The sequence below is a fragment of the Opisthocomus hoazin genome, chromosome 4 (assembly GCF_030867145.1).
Source record: "Opisthocomus hoazin isolate bOpiHoa1 chromosome 4, bOpiHoa1.hap1, whole genome shotgun sequence".
NCBI classification, from domain to species: domain Eukaryota; kingdom Metazoa; phylum Chordata; class Aves; order Opisthocomiformes; family Opisthocomidae; genus Opisthocomus; species Opisthocomus hoazin.
The window spans coordinates 60,921,796-60,940,963 of NC_134417.1; the positions used below are offsets into that span (position 1 = coordinate 60,921,796).

The window sequence follows — 19,168 nt, forward strand, 5'->3', positions numbered from 1 at the left end:
ACAGGGAGAGATCACTCACTAATTACCGTCAGGGACAAAACAGACTGGACTTGGGGAGAAAAGGGAGTTCAATTCATCACCAATCAAATCAGAGTAGGATGGTGAGAAATAAAACCAGATCTTAAAACACCTTCTCCCCACTCCTCCCTTCTTCCTGTGCTCAGCTTCACTCCTGTTTCTCTCCCTCCTCCCCCTGAGCGGCGCAGGGGACAGGGGATGGGGGTTACGGTCAGTTCATCACACATTGTCTCTGCCGCTCTTTGTCCCTCAGGGGAGGACTCCTCACGTTCTTCCCCTGCTCCAGCGTGAAGTCCCTCTCACAGGAGACAGTTCTCCACAAACTTCTCCAACGTGAGTCCTTCCCATGGGCTGCAGTTCTCCATGAACTGCCCCAGCGTGGCTCCTTCCCACAGAGTGCAGTCCTTCAGGAACAGGCTTCTCCAAGCATGGGTCCCCCATGGGGTCACAAGCCCTGCCAGCAGACCTGCTCCAGCGTGGGCTCCTCTCTCCACGGGTCCACAGGTCCTGGCAGGAGCCTGCTCCAGCACGGGCTCTCCACAGGGTCACAGCTTCCCTCAGGCATCGACCTGCTTTGGTGTGGGGTCTCTTCCATTGGCTACAGGTTGATATCTGCTCCACCGTGGACCTCCATGGGCTGCAGGGGCACAGCCTGCCTCACCATGATCTTCATCATGAGCTGCAATGGAAGACTCTCTGCTCCAGTGTCTGGAGCACCTCCTCCTCTCTCCTGCTTCACTGACCTTGGCGTTTGCAGGTTATCTCTCACATGGTCTCACTCCTCTCTCTAACTGCCATCTCCCTGCAGTTTTTTTTCTTCCCCTTCTTAAATATGTTATTACAGAGGCGCTACAACCGTCGCTGATTGGCTTGGCCTTGGCCAGCAGTGGGTTTGTCTTAGAACCGTCTGGCACTGGCTCTATCGGACATGGGGGAAGCTTCTCACAGCTGCTCACAGAAGCCGCCCCTATGGCCCCCTGGCTACCAAAACCTTGCCTTGCAAACCCGTAACACTGTATCAGCACAGTAACCTGAGCCTTGCTGCTTTTCTTGTGTTCCTGGTGAATCCACTAGTGCAGGTGATGTTTAAAGTCACCAGCCCCGAAATCCCACCATGCCCCAAATTCCCCCAGCCCCACCGATGTGCCTGTGGCTGACTTCAGCTGCGCCGCCGGCTACCCAAACAGCCCTTGGGTCCCCCAGCTGCCCAGGCGCCAGGCCTGCCTGCTAAGCCAGGGCTCTTCTAGGAATGATAGCGCCTGCCTGGAGAAAAGATTAATCTGCGATCTCTCTTTTTATGTCTTCGATTTCCTGATTTTAAAACAGAATTCTGTTTAGATAGTTCTAAGAATTTTAAAAATGATTTCTATGGTAAAAATTGTTAGAGGTAGTGATCAGTTCCTTATGTTTTCCTCCCTTTTATTTGAAGGGAAGAGTAAAAGTAAACTTGCACCTTAGATATTTGGTGCACTTCCTGACTCGTGTGTGACTTGACTGGGGCAAGGGACGCTTTTTTGGTCTTGCAACTGTTTGGGTCTAAGGAAGAGATAGTATTGGTTGGCTGTGGAAAATTACACGTTTAGTTGTGTAAAGTGAGGTTGTATTCATCTCTCTCTGTCCTGTTAACAAAGCCTGTATTTTTCCTGGAAGTAGGGGAGAATTAGAAGAGATCTCAAGAAACAGAAGTGCAGAAAATGAGAATAGAGAAGGAAAGGAAATGATGCTTAAAGGGGGGTTAGTTGCATCTGAAGTGAGAGATGAGTAACAATATTTGAAAAAAATGCTATAATGTTGGCTAAACTGGACTAGTAGCCCACAATATAACTTGGTAACAATATGCTTTTAAAAAATACAGATAATTTTTATTTCATCAAGCAACACTTATCCTATATCTTGTTAAAGTGTTTCAAGCTTTGTAGAAACTAGCAAATACTGCTTTGGAGATTAAAGTTGTACAGGTATCATGTTAATTATTCCTTTTCCATGTGTTCTTGTTTACAGACCAGTCTTTCCATATGGGGATGGGGAAGTCTTGGCGTTGTGCTTTTTCTAGTAACTTTTGGACCCTTCGCTATATTTTACTTTGCATTTTATATCCTCTGCTTTGTGGGTGGGTAAGTATACTACTTAGTGTTATGTATAATTACTATGAAAGTAAAATTTTAATGTGTATGATAGCAGATAGTTTGCTCTGAAAATCTGAAGTGACTTCAATGTAATTGGTAGTTCCACATTTGAGCAGCTCTTTGAGCCAAGTTTTTTTTTCTCTTGAAATGTCAATTTTATTGAAAGTAGGTTTTTTTGCTGTTGAATAGTGCTGGTACTACTTTTGCCCAGGGAAAACAAACAAAAAAAGGTCTGAATTTAAAAAAACCTGGTAGCTATTTATAATGGGTATTGGAGGATGAATACTCATGTAAAACCACTGTTAACTTCAGTACATACTTTCTATTACTGTGTCAGTTCTTTTCCCAGCTACTTACTAATAATTCTATCCCCTTGCCTTATCACAATCTCATTTTCCCGCCTAAGGTACTTCATTCATAGGAAAGTGAGTGTTTTCCTGGGTGTGTGGAAATAATGCTACATCTTGAGCACATAGATCAGTTCAGCCGCTGTAGACATTTCGCACTTTATCTGTATAGACAGGAAGGGAGTAAACAGGTGATGTCTTTATAGTCTTTAGCACCATTATTACATTGTATATTATAATGCCTGCGTAGTAACCATTAAAACTTTCATTTTTAATGCCAAGTCTGAAAGCGTTAGTGGGATGTTCCTCGTTTCTCTAAGGAAGACTGATCTACAGGACAGTAATGTTTCTAGGGTCTCCAAGCCCTGCTTGACTTCTAATGGAGTGTTTAGGCTATCTGGCTATCTTTAATGTTTTTTTTTTTCTTCCTTCTTTTGAAACACCACTTTAACCTTCTTACTGGACGCAGTACAGAATGTATCTATATTCCCGTATGTCTCATCAAAAGATGTGATAGAGTTTAGTGGCTAGAATTAGAGCTGCTACGCTTGGGTTTCAAGTGTATTAAAATTGGAATCCCATCTCTGAGAAATCAGAATAGTCAGTCTACTAGGGCGAGGACTTCTAAGTAAATGCTTTTGTCTTATGAAGTCGTGGTACGGGTATGATTGGCATATTTTGGTGGCTGTTTGTCCAGGGCAAAAGGCAAAGCATTCGTGCAGAGGGCAAGAGTTTGTCCATGTACTGTTTGTATTACTCTTCCTTAGTATTTGCAGTATGAAAAATAATGTGGGATATAATAATTTCTTAAAAGCTTATTCTTCTTGCTCAATTTCAGTTGCTTGGCTTTTCAAAGCGAACAGTCAAAGCAGTCTCTCATGGAGTGTATCTGAAGTCAGCTACAGTTTGACACTGTCAGACTGCCTCTGGTGCCTGAGCTTGCTTATGCTCAAGTCAACTCTGATATCTCTGTGCTGTGATTCTTTTGCTGCTTTGGTTCATTTTTGTAGCTAGTCAGTGAACATTGATCTTCTTAAGGATAAATTAATCTTGTGGTAGTGTATCTATTAAAGCAGAATTTGTATCCATCTTCCTATTATGTGTTTACTTAACATAGATAGATAGGAAGTCTCAGCCCTTCCAGTGGAATGTCATTACTTCATTACCTTAACATACACATCTTCTTGGCCAAGGCTGTGATCTGGCCCTTTCTTACACTGTTAATCTTTTTCAAAGTGACATACCTACTTTAGGTTTTAACATTCAGCATACAGATCCGTGAGTGCTAACTAGGTCAGATAGGTTTATGTCTAAATTCTTCTTGCCTGCTTTTTCTTTTTGAATTAGTTCCTGTGAAGTTACGCAAATACTTGGTCCTGTTTCTCTTAGAAACAAACAGAAATTAGTGTTGTGAAGTAACTTTCTCACTTATGATTAGCAATTTTGTATCACAACAGTATTTATAGAAGTGAAGAAAATGAAAATTTGATTATGGTTCATGATTACAGTGGTTCCCTTAATACTTACTGTACCCTTATCTGGAGCAAAATAACAGTTTTGGATATGGATTTTTATGGTAGAATTTTATGTTGAAACTTGCAGTTCTTATCCAATTTGGCACGCAGTTTTTTAACTTTTTATACTTGCTCAAAAACAGTGGCCTGTATCAATAGTTTCCAAATTCCGCTACCTGGGAGTCCACTTTTGTCCCATTTTGCAGTTCAAACAAAAGAAAGTATTGAATCATGGCTGGTTGCGCTGTTAGTATTGACCTAAGCATTTAACTCACATATGCCAGTGAGTTGTGAAGGAAGACAGTGTTGATGCCATAGTTGTATTCACATAACCAATCTGTTTATGTGGTTTCACTTCTGTTATGTGCTATCTAATTATTTCTTTTTTATTTACTCTTAACTCTGTATTACGCATACATCTTTTACACAGACAGCTTGTGTGCTGTTGTGTGCAGGGAAGGATACTGAAACCATTTGTGTGTACGGATAAAGCTTTAAATCAAAAGTTGTCTTTGTTTAATTTTGTTTTAAGAGTGACTTACAAAATGTTAGCTTTTTTTTGTTTCGTAGTACATCCTTCTTCAATTCAAGATCTGGTAACTCATTGCTTAGGGAATTGAGCTCTTTCCACTGGAAGCAGGAGGCAAAAGATAGATATTGTTTCTTTAACCTATGTAGCCAAGATTATTACAAGGTGTTAATCTTCATGAAGTATTTTTTGCCTCTACCTTTAAGTATTGGTGCAAACCCCTTAACCGGAGTGCTGGACTTGTCTTACTGTGTGCCTTTTATTTATACCATTTGTTTCTTACCTTACTCTCTCTCCTTCCCTCTTTCAATCCTAAGGAAGTAAAATAAAAATAATGTGAATTGCAGCTCTGCCAACAGCCATAGGCTTCTGATGTTGTGAGAATTGAAATTTCATGGACCATCAACTGCTCTGCCATTTAAAGGAATTTGCTCTGTCGTCAAAAAACATAATTACTGATACTTTATCACATCCGTATATATGTGACTGGCTGGCTACATTGATGATTCGAACTGCTGACCAAATCGTGAGCGGTTCTGAAACTGCTTTTTAACTTTCACAAAGCATTCGGCTGAGGCTGTCACTTTTCAGACTTGAGAGGAAAATGATAAATCTGTAGTCCTTTTTTCTGTCTTTCACCTTTGTTTTGTTGTTAATCTGTCCCTTTGAAAAGCTGGCCTTCCAATAATACTTGGAAAAACTTAACAAAAAATTTAAGTAAAATATAATCTCTTCCTTTCTCTATTCTATTTATTTAGAGAAAAGACTGAAATGGTTTCTCATTTACTGTATTGAATATCCTCTTGATGAATTAGATAAACATTTACACTAGAAGTTTCTGATTAGCTAACAGATACACTGAATGGTCAGGCGATGTATCCTTCTATGATACACACAAGATTTGAATTAGAGAATAAAATATATTTATTTTTGCTATAGAGGCAGAAGCTTCTAGCATTTCTAGCTTAAAAATAAAAATAGTTAAAGGCATCTAAGTAATTGAGCATATATTTAAACTATATTGGTAGTATATTAGTATATTTGAATGAGTTATAAACTTTAACAGTGTCATAATATTTGAAAGAGTACAGATGTATAATCTATAGCTAGTTACTTCCAAGGCTTCAATCCTTTTGAATAAAAGAAAAGCACGTCTCCCCGCCTTCCCCGCTGCCCCTTTCTTCCAAGTTGCTGGTATATGTTTGAAGTTAAAACCGTTTTTTTGAGAAAAGAAAAAAAAAAGTGTTTCGGGTATACTGTTTTCTTTAAAAGACGACTGAGGTTTCTAGTAGAGACGTGGTAGATCATAAAAATAAAACCCAAACTTATTCATAATTAAAATGTTTCACTCCCAGGTGAAACATTAGTTAACTTTTAAGCATAGTGAACCTAATACTGAGATTTTTCTAAGCAAGTTTTTGTCCTTGAACTGAACTGTTATGCCACTACCACTATTGGTCTTAGGATTGCAAAGCTATCTAGAAGTATCTGGAGCAGAAGAGCAATTAGACCTGATTTTATTTTTTTGTCTTCGTGTGTAGAATGTTCACCTGGTTGGCAGATGAAGATGGCTGTAAGCGAATCAAAGTATCAAGTGAAATTTTCTTATGCATTAAGAAGTTACTGATAATTTTGTGGGGGTTTTGGAAGATTTTTTGGGGTGGGTTGTGAGGTTTTTTTTGGTGTTTAGTTTTGTGAGTTTTTTTTTTCCACTGGAATTATTCAAATATAAATGACCACCTCCTGGCTTCTGAACTACTGAGCCTCTGGAGTACTTAAAAATAATGTTTCCCAGTTTGCGAATTAAAACCTTCAAATGGCGTATTTTTACCTTGGTTAGGAATTTTACTCCAATTGTATAAGTAAGATCATTGTAGATCAACTGCAGTCTATAGTAAAAGAACGTATTATTTCAGCGCATTTGAAGTCTGGAATAACTTAGTGAACTCCTGTGGTCACAAATGTTGGTCAGACGGCCTTTAAATTGAATGCTTCGAAATCTGTGTAAGAAGCTGTGCATGTTAAGCCATCCCAAGGCTAGTGTGAGCAGCAGTAACTTCATATTCTCCCTTTTTTTTTTTTATGCTTGACTTTTGAAAGGCTACATACTTTAGTTATGCTGTAATTAGCACAGCCTTTAGGTTTTAATCTGTTTCTTAGTAAAACCAGCTTTATGTTTACATGTTTTTGTGCCCTAGTGTCATAAGCTGTAAATAAATTATTGCTGTTGTAGCAAGGTTAAAGTTTTGGTAATGATTGCTTTTTCCCTTATGCCTTAATTATAGCGTAAAGAAAACAATAGTAAAATTATCTGCTGTCCTGCTTAACTATAAGCCGTAATTTAAATCACTGTAGAATTGTGAGGGAAGAAGATAATTAATATCTGATCTAACATTCTTCTGAAATAAATGGTCCAGGAGTATATTTATTTGTATTTTATGTGCTGAATTAATTAAAAACAAGACAACAACAAAGAACTCACAACCACTAAAAAACCCCAACAACTTGTGTTTGACTCTAGACTTTTTGCTTGATTCTGTTCTTATGCAGCCTGGCAGGACTGCTGGGTTGTGTTGGTTTTGTTCTGTTTTGTTTTTTCTTTGAAGCTTAAAAGAGGTTCATGGTTGAAAATTTTCTTACTTCTTGTTTAAACATACGCAATCAGTAGTTACTACACTTACTACATCGGTTTCTTCCTGGTCTGTGTTTTTGTGGCTTATGCCACAATGCAGTGGCCTAAATGTGTCTCTAAAGAGTTTATGTCTTCATAGCATTGAAGTAAAAGAATCTTTGTGTAAATACAACCAGAGCAGCTTTAGGTATGTACCCCTCTTTCCATCTAGTAATATTTATGAGCGTAAGTAGCGTGCCATCGCAGGTTCTTCTCATGCATCAGGCGGTGTAGTACAAATTGTGCTATATGGATCAGCTAGGCGATGAGAGTATATCAAAATTGATAATACAAGACTGGGAAACTTCATACTTAGTATTGTCCAGTTATTTCATGCTATGCTGTGAAAGAGCACTGCACTAGGACAGTAAACAGTGAGCATTGTCATATATTGTTGTTTTATAACTTGCTGTGAAATATTTTCTGCAGAGGGGAAGATGACTTATTCTAGCTGGTCTTTCTTTTTTTATTTTAGGGGTTTTGTGGTTACTCTTTTATTTGGAAAAAGCAACTCAGAAAAATACCTTGAGCAGTGTGAACATTCGTTTCTTCCTTGTACATCAGTTGGGATCCCTAAGGTAAGGAGAGTTTACTGGTCTTAACTTCTAGATCAGATCTGATAACTCTGCAAATTAGAGTAACACTAATAATCAGTTTTAATCTAAGAATTTCCCAAGGTAAAAGAGCCTGCTTATATGTTTTGAGTCAGCTGCAATGTGCAAGCAAAGTGCAAGATTTTTCCTTTTTGAAATACAAGCTTTTTAAGCATGTATGGAAAGTCTGTTTTAAGTATTGTTTCTGGCTTCAATATGAGAAATGGGTAAGATGTAGCTGGCTAGTATTATCTGTGAAGGAATTACTAAACCATTCCTTTCTAGACTACTAGTGTGTTTTGGGTTTTTTTAGGGGTAAGTGGTAGCTCCTTCTTGCTTTTTCTTGCAAGATTGTTGTGACTGTGTAGGATCCTTCCACCATTGGATCTGTAGTCTCTCCAGTTTTGATTCTTTTGTTTTTTTGTGGTCAAAAAGTTGCTTGTCTAAGTAAGAAGATTAAACTGTTAATAAAGTCTAGATTTACAGTACTTCAGGGATGTAGAAGCTGTTATATTTGGCTATTCTTAAGACCAAGCAAAAATACTGGAAATACGTATATAAATGCAGCAGTGGGATCCGCTTTTCAACTCTTTATTTCTGAATTGTTAACACACACATCATTTTGGTTGATGTACCCAGATTCAGAGTTTCTAAATGGATACATCTGCATCTGTTTAGTACAGAATAGATTCTTAATAGCCAAAGGGTAGAATTTCTAGGAATTCCTGGTTTATGAACCAATACATCTTAGCAGCTAGGAGATTTATATATATCTTGGCCTAATCTGTTTGTACTCATCAGAGCAGAGAAAATGCTTTAACCCAAAGATTGCTGGTTATGTTATATTTTATCTCACAACTGTTTTGACTGAAACATCCTGCCCTTTCATAGCTGTTCAGGTCACTACACTTAATGTTTGTGAAAGGTGGGGAGGTGTTCAACTTTGTTACCATTAGCACATGGAAAGAAATTTGTTTTGTGATTTAGCCATATGTTTTCTAATCACAGAACTTCTTTTGTGACTCGTTCATTTTTCAGTTGGTAAGTGTCCTTTTCACTGAAATCTTTGAATCTGTTGGGATATATCTGGAACTTAAGTATATGCTAAATCATAAAGTAACATCACTGATCCAAATGAAATTATAATATAAAGTTTAAGGCTGAAAAAAGGCAAGTCAGCAATCAACCACTGATTCTGTTCTGTTAATGAAGCCTCACCTCAGGGGACTAAGGTTCTTGGTGCTGTATGGACTTTAGCTTCTATGTTATATAAATTGTGGAGTGTTGCTTATGGCCCGTGTTTTGAGAGAAGATTTACAGGAAGTGTTTCTGTCTTTTAGATTTCCTTTACATTACTGAAACTTTTTTCACATTAATGTTACTTGTTTGAGCTCAGTACATATGTATGCTCTTGTTGCTGTATAAAATCATAGAATGTGGGGTTTTTGTGTAATCCGTGCAAATTTGGTAGTTTAACTTTTGATTTGAGTGTGGGTTGTTGACAGATACACTTTTGTCAACTGACCTGTCTTGACTAATCTCTGGATTGAAGTTTTGTAGTGGGGAGGTATTTAGTTTTACCTGGCTTACCAAATGTCATTTGAAGTTGTTCTCCAACTAAAATATGTTTGTTTTCTGCAATAGTGTTTTGTATTTCTTTTTTTCCACTGTATTAAAATAGCATTAGCTTTTTAAGCTTTTCAGCTAGCAGTGCAAGATGAGTCCTAACCAAAACCAAATGCGTGGTTTGCTTGGGATTGCTATTTGCCATTTCTGTATGAAATTTCCACTGACTTATTTTTATTGGAAAATAATATTTTTGAAATTGTTTTCATGTTTAAAACTATTGTGGCCTTAAATGGTCTGTCTTGAACAATTAATATTCTTCAGGTGGCTGGTGTATAGGTTATGCTTGTTCTAAGAACCAAGTACAAACTGAATTGACCTCAATATAAAATTCTGTTATGATACTGTGTTTTGAGAAGTAATCTGATAATACAGCTTCTTTACAAGAAGCTCTTTTCCCCAAAGGCAGTCAGAGTTTTATGAGTTGTTTTGAGGGTTTGTTGTTGTTGTGGGATTTATTTTTAGGATAAGGTGAATGTTCAAATGCTTGATTTTAATGAAATTTATTGTAATTCAGACACCAGAATTGTGGATGGAAATAATGTGTAGAATGTACCAGACTCTTAAGTTACAACACAGGATTTGGTGCAGACAGGTTTCCTTGGTTGCCACTTACTATACTTCTTAGCAAATATATAATGAAAGCCTCACATTAAGGAAAAAGTTATGTACGTTTGATGGAAGATTATTTACCTTTCTGCCTTTTTTTTTTTTTTGAATGCACACAGGGAGGTTTAAAAATTAGGATTAGACTTGCTTTTACAGGTCTGTTTTATATAACTTTTGTGTCAGGAATATACTCAATGATGCTATAATGTACTGGCTCTATAGGATACACAATTGCCTGCAGGTTTATATAAAATAACGTTGAGTGGCAAGCAAGTTCAAGCCTTCTGAGCTGTTAACTGAAATGCCGTTTGCAGTAAAAATTATAGATTCAATCCGACTTTAACAGAAGTGTGGAATGTTCAGTTATTATTATAATTGATGTCTCTTACGCTTCATCCAAAAGACAAGGATTTTCTGTAGGCTGGGTGCAATATTGTCAAATTGTACAATCTTCTGTAAGAGAACAGTGATAATTTAGAAATGTTAGTTGTATAATTGATCCCTGACTAGTCTCTGAATCTCATTTTTTTGAGTCAGTTGGTCATATGTTGTGTTATGGATTTGATGGAGATGTGTAAATCCCCTGTGTCTTGTCCACTCATGAAAGCCTGTGACTGCGAGTATATGATTTGGGAAATAATGGCACAGTCCAGTTGAGGAGTTTTTCATACTTAACAGTTACCTAGAGTAGTTTCAGAAAAGGACTTCAAAAATATCTATTAGTGCAGTGAAGCAAAAGTCTGAAATCTGCTCAGTCACTTCAGTTACATGCTTGTGGAACCTGGGTGTCTTTACTTTGTGCTGCATTTCACTTTATGGAGTGGGCGTCACATGTTCCTCATAACAGCTTCCTACCTGCTTAAAATGAAGTAAGTAGGTGTCAAATTTAACAATAACAAGTGATACTCATTCTTCCTAACTAATAGTTTAATACTGGTAGAGTATGTCAGACTAATACTGTGTATGAAGTGACAGTCGATTAGGACAGTTTTCTTCATGTGAGTTGTGTCCTTCCTTTAGGTCCATCTTCTAAGTCTGTGTCTGGAAGGCCAGGCTTAAAACTGGCAATACTTCCCAAGTGAGAACTACAGTCAGCTGTTGTAGCTGCAATGAGATAAAACCAGCTATTCTAAATTTTGGATGTCTTCAGACGTATTAAAAGCAAATGACATTATTCTGCATGTACACAAACATTTCACTGGAGAAACAAGAATATGACAGAATGGTCCAACATTGTAGTTGGCTTGACTTTGATCAGGAGGTTGGACGAGATGAATTCCTGAAGTCCAGACAGAAACATGAATGCTATGAATCTATGAACATTTAGATCTTTACCAAGTAATCTTACGTATTCTCTGTGTGTCCCTCGTTCTCTTTCTTCTGCCTGCTGCCTTTTTCGCTGCTACTTTTTATTCTGTGTTTTCCACATGTGGATTTATGCATGTAGTCTTCAAACTTCAAAATGCTCTTTTAACAATTTTGTTTGGCAATTTGAACTATGCTGTGCGTAGTAAAAATATTTAATCATTCCAATCTGTATTTTTTTGATACTTTTGACACTGTCAAGACAAAAATACTTTGCAAATTCATTTCTATGTAGCTGGAATATTTTTTTGAATATGTCAACTTTAATCATATTAAAGTAGCAATGAACTGTTGCCTTGTCGTAAAAAATATACGGAATTTTGCAACCAAATAGTTTTGTGTTTTTGTACAGAGTTGGTTAAGTAGGAGGAGGAATGTTTTCTGGCCTCAGGTGTTTCTCTGCCATTCACTATAACTGGTTTAAATGAGAGATACTTCGGGAGAGTCATGTAAAATGGAAACATGGGACATATGGTTTATAATTTTTTCATTTATGGTTTTTGGCAGTTGTGCTGTGTTTCCAATAGTTGTAACTTTCTCTAGATCAAAGAATAAAATAACTTGGATTTTTTTGAACAATAGTGCAGGTTGTTGTGTTGTTATTTCTGTGAAAATAAAGAGGTTTATTGCAGACTTTGTCTAAAGTTTGTAGAAGGACACTGTATTAGTCCACTCAGAGAAGCACTGATAAAGGGTGTTCTTTTTTAGTATGTCACTTGCCAAATGTCAGCTCTGATGAAGTCATTCCTGGAGTTAACTGCTCCGAGTTGCGAGTCCTTCTATAAAATAATTTTTACCCTCTCCGCAATTACTGTTTTAAGACTCGTCTGTGAGGTAACAATGGTAAAAAGAGAGTAATTTCTCTTCTGGCATATAGAATAAACTGAGATGGAGAAGGAAACTGAGAGAAAGAAAAACCACCCAGATGAACAATTACCTGCCTGAGTTTGCAGAAGTTTATAATCAATATGGAACTGGGTCTTGCTCACGAACGATCTTGTCCTGCTGTTGTGTCCCCACCTTCTTCTGTTTATAACTATTTAAGTTTGTTGTTTTTGTTTTTTTTTTTCTGATGTAGTATTTTAGCAAACTTGCTCCTTCACAGTAAGCAAGAAGTAGGTTTTTAGGTTAGTTTCTCACCTTATGATATAGCGAAAAATACAGATAGTGTTGTTACCCAGAGAGGTGGTAGTTGCCCCATCCCTGGAAACACTTAAGGTCAGGTTGGATGGGGCTCTGAGCAACCTGCTCTAGTGGGAGATGTCCCTGCTTACTGCAGGGGGGGTTGGGCTAGATGAGCTGTAATGATCCCTTCCAACCCAAACTGTTCTATGGTTCTATCTTATCTACTCTATTAATTATAATAATAAGGAAAATGTATAAAGTTGTTACTGTAAGTATACATGTCATAAACAGTAGAGCTGATTTTCAGTTATAGCTAAAACATACAAAATTACATATCCTAATCTCTTTCAAGTGCATAGAAGAAATGAAACGTGAAGCCAGACCTATTAAGATTGACAGAAGACTGACAGGTGCAAATATAATTGATGAGCCTTTGCAACAGGTAAGTTCTAACCAGGACTATTTAACCTATTTTCATTTTTGCAAGTATTGACTGTGTAATATCTAAGAGAGAGACAAATAGAAGTTGAGAAATTTTATCATATTGGAGAGTGGTCTGTAGAAAAAACATTGAGGATGGGCCAGGATATTGGGCAATATTTGAATCTGTTTTCTCTGTGTTATGGTTTCTCAGCATAGCGGTGGTGAATGCATGTAAACCAATATGAAAAAGGTTTCAGTGTGCGAGTTGTAGTTTTTCACTCACAGTTTCATAACGGTAGAGGGAGTATGGTTGACTGCGTAAACCTTTTAAGAAGACTGCTGTTGCATTATCAGGCACAAAAAGCTATTTTATATTTTGTTGTCTTTTATTCATTAGTTCATCTTTCTTTTTTCCTTTCTAATTTCAGGTAATCCAGTTTTCGCTGAGAGACTATGTGCAGTATTGGTATTACACTCTAAGTGATGATGAATCGTTTCTTCTGGAAATCAGGCAGGCTGTTCAGTATGCACTTGTTCAGTTTTCTGCCAGGTAAGATTATTTGTATTTACATCGATACACTGTCCAAGCAAGTGGACAACCTGTGTGGGTTGTATGGTAGTAGATGAATGATTAAGTTTATCTATTGGCGTAGTTCAGTGCATTTAACAGAAAGAACATTTAAAATGTGAAGATCATAATTAAGAACTGCAGTCTTTTGCTGATCCCTTAAGGCATGAATGGAGATGATGTTTGTAGTCATGGTCTTTTGCAAAATGGCCTTTTCAAAACTTTGATTAATGTCTAAATTTACTGAGTAGCTGTTTTTCTGCAACTTAAGCACAGAGTTGCATGAATCATCACCTTTTTATATGCAGGTCTGTTTCATAGAAACAGCAAGCCTGTTCCCAATGTAAATCAGTCTGAAAGCCTTTAATTCAAATACGTGTATCAGCTCGGATAATTTGTAAAAGTGGTCTTACTCTTCAGTATTTAAGAACAAGGAGTATTTTCAAAGGCATAGTAATCTTGGAATGAAATGACATGTCACGTGTGTAATTCTTTTTAAAATAGGATTATTTGGTTCAGAACAAATGGATAGTTTATTGATTGTCCCGTTTTTTTTCTGCTGTTGCTTAATCAAGTAGCAGGAAGTCAGGGGATTTATCTGGGAAACAATGTATGTTCTCTAGTATAGCTGAATTCTTAGCCAAGGTACCACATACCTTTATATCCAACTTCTTTGTTAAGTAATGATTTCGGGTATTCATCCCACGGTGCTGATTGTTATGTTTTCTCTTCAGAGGAGGTTGTGGGTCACCTAAACGTAATCAACTTCTTTGCAATTTTGAGGTGGTTTATCCCCTCCCTCTATTGAATTGAAAATGCAGGTCGGTGTGCTTTTCTGACAAGAAAGGTCAAAGACGGAGAGCTAGGTTTAATGCTAGGAAAAATTCATTATAATAAAATCTTATTGATTGTGAAATAATAGATGTCCTAGGAAACAGTGTTGGAAATAGTGAAAACTAGGCTAAATAACCAGTACATTACAGCAAGCAATCCTGTGCTTATGTGAGATGTACCTGGCTGCCCAGCTGTGGTGGTTTTGTCTATCTGAGGAAGCTACTTCATTGAGCAGTATCAAGCACTGGGTTTGTGTCAAAGAAGGGCAAGTTATAGCCAATTTCATTGTTTTTTCTATGGTACTATAGTACTTCAAAAATAGCCACCGCTCCCTTGCAGTTGTATTCTTCTGTACAAATCGGATTGATTTCACAGGACTGCAGCAATTGATTGTTGTTGTTGAGGGAAGATGGTCTGGTGTATTTGTAATGGTAGTAGTTGGATATAGCTGTAGCAGTCTTAGATTGGTACCATCATCTCTAATTCCATGTACCCTGTGAGCTTCTGTGAAGGATGAGTACAGCGGGATAGATTTTTTTTGGCCTGGAGAGTTTGGAAGAACGATGTCAGGCCGCCACCTAGTGTGTTCCTACGGTTTGTGACTCCGCGGGTGCTGGAGCTGGAACGTTGGTTGCTTTGGTTGTCTGCCCTTTGCGACAGCCCTGCTGCTTATTTCCACATCTAGATCTTGCAGTAGGCTTCCCTCTCTTTCAGGGTTCCTTATCCCTTTCTCTCTTTTGGAGGGAAGAAAGAGCAGGTGAGGGAATAAATACAATAAAGGAAGTGTTGCAGAAGGATTCTGTTGTAACAAAATAGGTGTCTGAGAGAATTCAGGTAGTGGAATACTTAGTGCGCAGAGTAAAAGCCATCACTAACATTTAGCTTCATTATAACTGTAACACACAAATGCCTTTGCAGTTTGGCTAGTAAGACACGGACATTGTAAAAATATCTCTGCATCTTTTTCATGCCACTAAGGAAATAGCTTTGTGCAAATCTAGCTGTGACTATTACCTGATGCTAACCTGTGTGCGTTGTTGGAGATTTGCACTAATTAGCTCCTGTATAACTGTGGAATCCATTGTTGGTAATACTAGGTCACTTGTAGCTTCAAGTGAAACGTGTTTTCGCACTCATGCATACGCTGCCAGTTCGGAAGAGAAGGATTTTGTTTAGATACCTTCCAAAATGTTAGAAAGTATGGCTGAAAAAGATCCGAGGAGTATTGTAGTTAAGTTTTAGTTTAGTTAAGTTTAGTTTTAGGTTGTAGACTGTTTATATCAGGATTTTTCACAGATATTTGATAATGTCATGAATTGGAACACTATTCCAGATACTAATGTTGACCTTAAAGTAATTCAAGCATAAATATTAATGTGGTACGAGAGCGGTATTTTACAGTATTTGATTTATTTTCAGTGGATAGGCAGTTAGGAGACTGATTTATTTCTTTGCTTTTACGTGTTTACTGTCAATGTGGTTCTTGGCAGGGAGGAAGGAGAGTAGAAATTTATTACTGTTCTGTGTGTTCAGGATAAAATAATTCATTTTCATGGATGTCCTTTTCTGATAGGTCAAAGGAAACAGACTGGCAGCCTTATTTCACTACACGACTTGTTGATGACTTTGGCACTCATCTTCGAGTTTTCAGAAAAGCTCAGCAAAGAATAGCAGAGAAAGGTGATCAGATGAAAGGTAATGTAATGATTTAAATATGTTTTCGTTGAAGTCTGAGTAGGCAGGTATCTTACATGTGTGAAATATAGTTAGCTTTATTTTATAATTTAAGTTTATTGTCAGGTTTCTAATGTTTACAAAGCAGTGTGTTTCTTTTTATTTTCTATTGTATAGACCAAGCTGAGGAACTTGTAGATACATTCTTTGAGGTTGAAGTCGAAATGGAAAAAGAAGTCTGTCGTGATCTAGTCTGCACTTCTCCCAAAGATGAAGAAGGTCAGTCAATGTTATCTTCTGAAGTTATTTTAGTATAGCAGACTAAATTAAAATACTAACAATTGTGTTCACAATCTTAGCATGACTTTCAAAGTGTGGTTATCTACTAAAAGTGTATATTTTCTCTAGTTTGTGCATATTAATGCTATGATTATAATGGAGTATGTATATCTGTAGCTATTTCTCTTTTCGTTGGCAGAATTTTAAGGTAAAAATGTGTTTTCTGGGAGGCAGGGGATGGCTTTGCAGATTCTTATGGCTTTTTGTTAGGTCTGCCTGCCTTATCACTAGTCCATAGCCTTCATTAAAAAAATCAGTTTGTCTTTTTGGGCAAAGTGTGAAGGAGGGGGAAAAAAACCCCTGTATTTGTTAAATAAGGAAAATACCCTGGAGACAGCCAAATTCTGAGAATAAAAAAAACCTTTTGTTTGTCTTGGTTTTGAGACACTAGATCTGTCTCAGGTTTACATCAGTGCTGCTTATATTAATACGTAATTAATACTGTAGATTAACTGTGGTGAAGGCTTTTTTGTTTTCCCTCCCTAGGATTCCTAAGGGATCTGTGTGAGGTTTTACTGTATATATTGCTACCTCCTGGAGACTTCCAGAACAAGATCATGCGATACTTTGTCAGGGTAAGTACAAACTCTAAAAACCATCCCAGTTCTTTGGTTTAGTGCCATAAAAAATTTTAGATCTGAATGGCTCTTCTTATTTTATTTTGTAAAATTGATCTAACTTAATATTAGGTTATTTTAAATGCATCCAATTTTGAGAAGTATTTAATAGCAGAGAACAGTTTGTGTGAAATTTTTTTAAGTTACTTTTACCTGTAGCAACGTTAGAAAGGTGTGATAAAATGGATGTTGTTTTTCTTGAGATATTAGTGTCTTCTAATGTTAATGGGAAAGGAGTGTGTTAGTGCCTATTGAATGTTTTCTGTAATTACATATTTTTTTATTTCACCTCTACGCAGTGATATTTAAATTGTTGCAGTTACTAGCTTTATGAATACATGTATAAAGTGATTTACTATATTTTGTTTTTCAGGAAATCCTCTCCCGAGGAATTCTTCTTCCTTTAATAAACCAGCTCAGTGATCCTGATTATATTAATCAGTATGTCATATGGATGGTAAGATTTATAATGTTTGAAATGAATGATATTTCCAGAATATTTAACCCTTAATAATTTAACTGAATGGGAAGAAACACAGTCTTTACTTTGATACCTCTCTAATACACCTGCAAAAAAACCTCCAGACTTTTAAAAGTAGTAATATATAACAAAATCAACAGAAATAGAATATTCAGAGTTTCATTAATGTTATTGATTTTTGCAAAGCAGGTTTAAACTTACTCTTACAGTTTATTATTCTTTATAGGTCATGAATCAAGTTTAATATTTTTCGTTTTCCCAAGTTCTCTCTACTTTTGTTCACATATTTTAGTCTTACAATGCGCACTCAAGCACTATGCTGAAAACACCCTTGAATTTCAGAGTGAAAGTTCTTATGCAGGGAATGAATTCATGTGTACACGTACAATGTTTCCTTCACTCCAGCCACCTTCATTTCATGGAAAAATTTGCACGCTATTTTTCTACAGGAACCTAGCTTTAATGAGAAAAAAATACTGCTGCTCATATGGACGCAGATTTTCAATTTTTGTTTACCCTTTCCACCTACACATTCTTTATTTGTAACTTGGCCTCATTTTTCATTTGCTGAGCACTGCCCCCGGCTGCATCCAAATATAGATTTCTGAGGTTTTTTTTAAAGATTTCTGTTACGTTGGTGATGTCCCAAATATTAATTTTCATAATTACTTTCTGAGATGAGGAAGTAAATGTGATGGGGGAAAGATAAGGAAGAATAAATGCTGTCAAAAATTTAATACAAGTCTTAGAAAATGAAGATTGTTGCAGAAATTAAGGTCAGAAGCAGAGATGAGTGAAATAAATTCTGGCTGCTTGTGGAACCTTTGACATCAAATCAGATTTGAATGAAAAACTTCAGTTTCTAAAAATGAGAAGCTTAATTTCGTGTTTCTAGACACACCACAGTTCAGTACTAATTCTCTTGCAATGAAACATAAAGCTTCCATATAAAATTAGAAGTTAATCTAAACTTGTCTCTCTTCAATGTGAAATTCACATTTTTACAAAAGACTTGCAGTTCAAGTATTGCGTGTACTAGTCAAAGCAGGTTTCTAGGAATGTTTTGCATTAACTGGTCAAAGGCATCCAGTCTTCATTCTCTCTGCTCCATGCAACTCATGTCAATGCATTTCTGCAGTACAGACCAAGTATTACATTTCTATATCAAAGTGAGCATTTACGAAAGATGTGGGTGAAGTGACTTTTTTTTGGCCTCAAATGGTAAAGACAGCATTAGAACTCAACCCTCTGCACCTGTGTGCATGTGCTGTAAAGCTGCCAGCCTTCCCCTGGTCTCCATGCTGCATTCACAACACACTTCCCATGGATCTCGGCAGCACAGTAGGCTTCCTTCACTTGCACAGATTCCTTTGAGTCCCAGAGCAGGTTCACCCTATGCCAATACTGGGAAAATAGTATATGTTGAAATGACCTAATAGTATTTACAAGGGTGCCTGAATTATCAGAGTTTCAGAGAGGATATTAATATAGTCATTTCCTTTTTTCTTCCTCTCTTGGTAGGTTATGGTTGCATTGCAGAATGTTTTAATTATTTTTGTCATTCTGTATCTTAAGAAGCCATTACATTGGGAACATGTACACTTATGGAGGACCTTGGCAAAGCTGATACGTTTTCAGTGGTCTCACCAGTTTCTGCCTACTTAGCTAAGGAGATAAGTAATAGAAGAAGACTGATTGGGTTTTGGACA

At 37.0% G+C, this 19,168-nt stretch overlaps 1 protein-coding gene across 6 annotated transcripts in view; it reads left to right on the top strand.

The window, feature by feature from the left end:
• SNX13 (sorting nexin 13) overlaps nucleotides 1–19,168 on the top strand; it is a 71,742-nt gene that overhangs the window by 20,593 nt on the left and 31,981 nt on the right. For 5 of the 6 annotated variants that reach the window (XM_075419208.1, XM_075419214.1, XM_075419212.1 and 2 more), the window contains exons 2-9: nucleotides 2,020–2,132; nucleotides 7,681–7,783; nucleotides 12,876–12,965; nucleotides 13,375–13,496; nucleotides 15,922–16,043; nucleotides 16,200–16,301; nucleotides 16,848–16,936; nucleotides 17,352–17,435. In XM_075419208.1, coding sequence (XP_075275323.1) covers nucleotides 2,020–2,132; nucleotides 7,681–7,783; nucleotides 12,876–12,965; nucleotides 13,375–13,496; nucleotides 15,922–16,043; nucleotides 16,200–16,301; nucleotides 16,848–16,936; nucleotides 17,352–17,435 — 825 coding nt within the window. The remainder of the gene's footprint in view (nucleotides 1–2,019; nucleotides 2,133–7,680; nucleotides 7,784–12,875; nucleotides 12,966–13,374; nucleotides 13,497–15,921; nucleotides 16,044–16,199; nucleotides 16,302–16,847; nucleotides 16,937–17,351; nucleotides 17,436–19,168) is intronic. The other variant, XM_075419213.1, reaches the window with a different exon arrangement.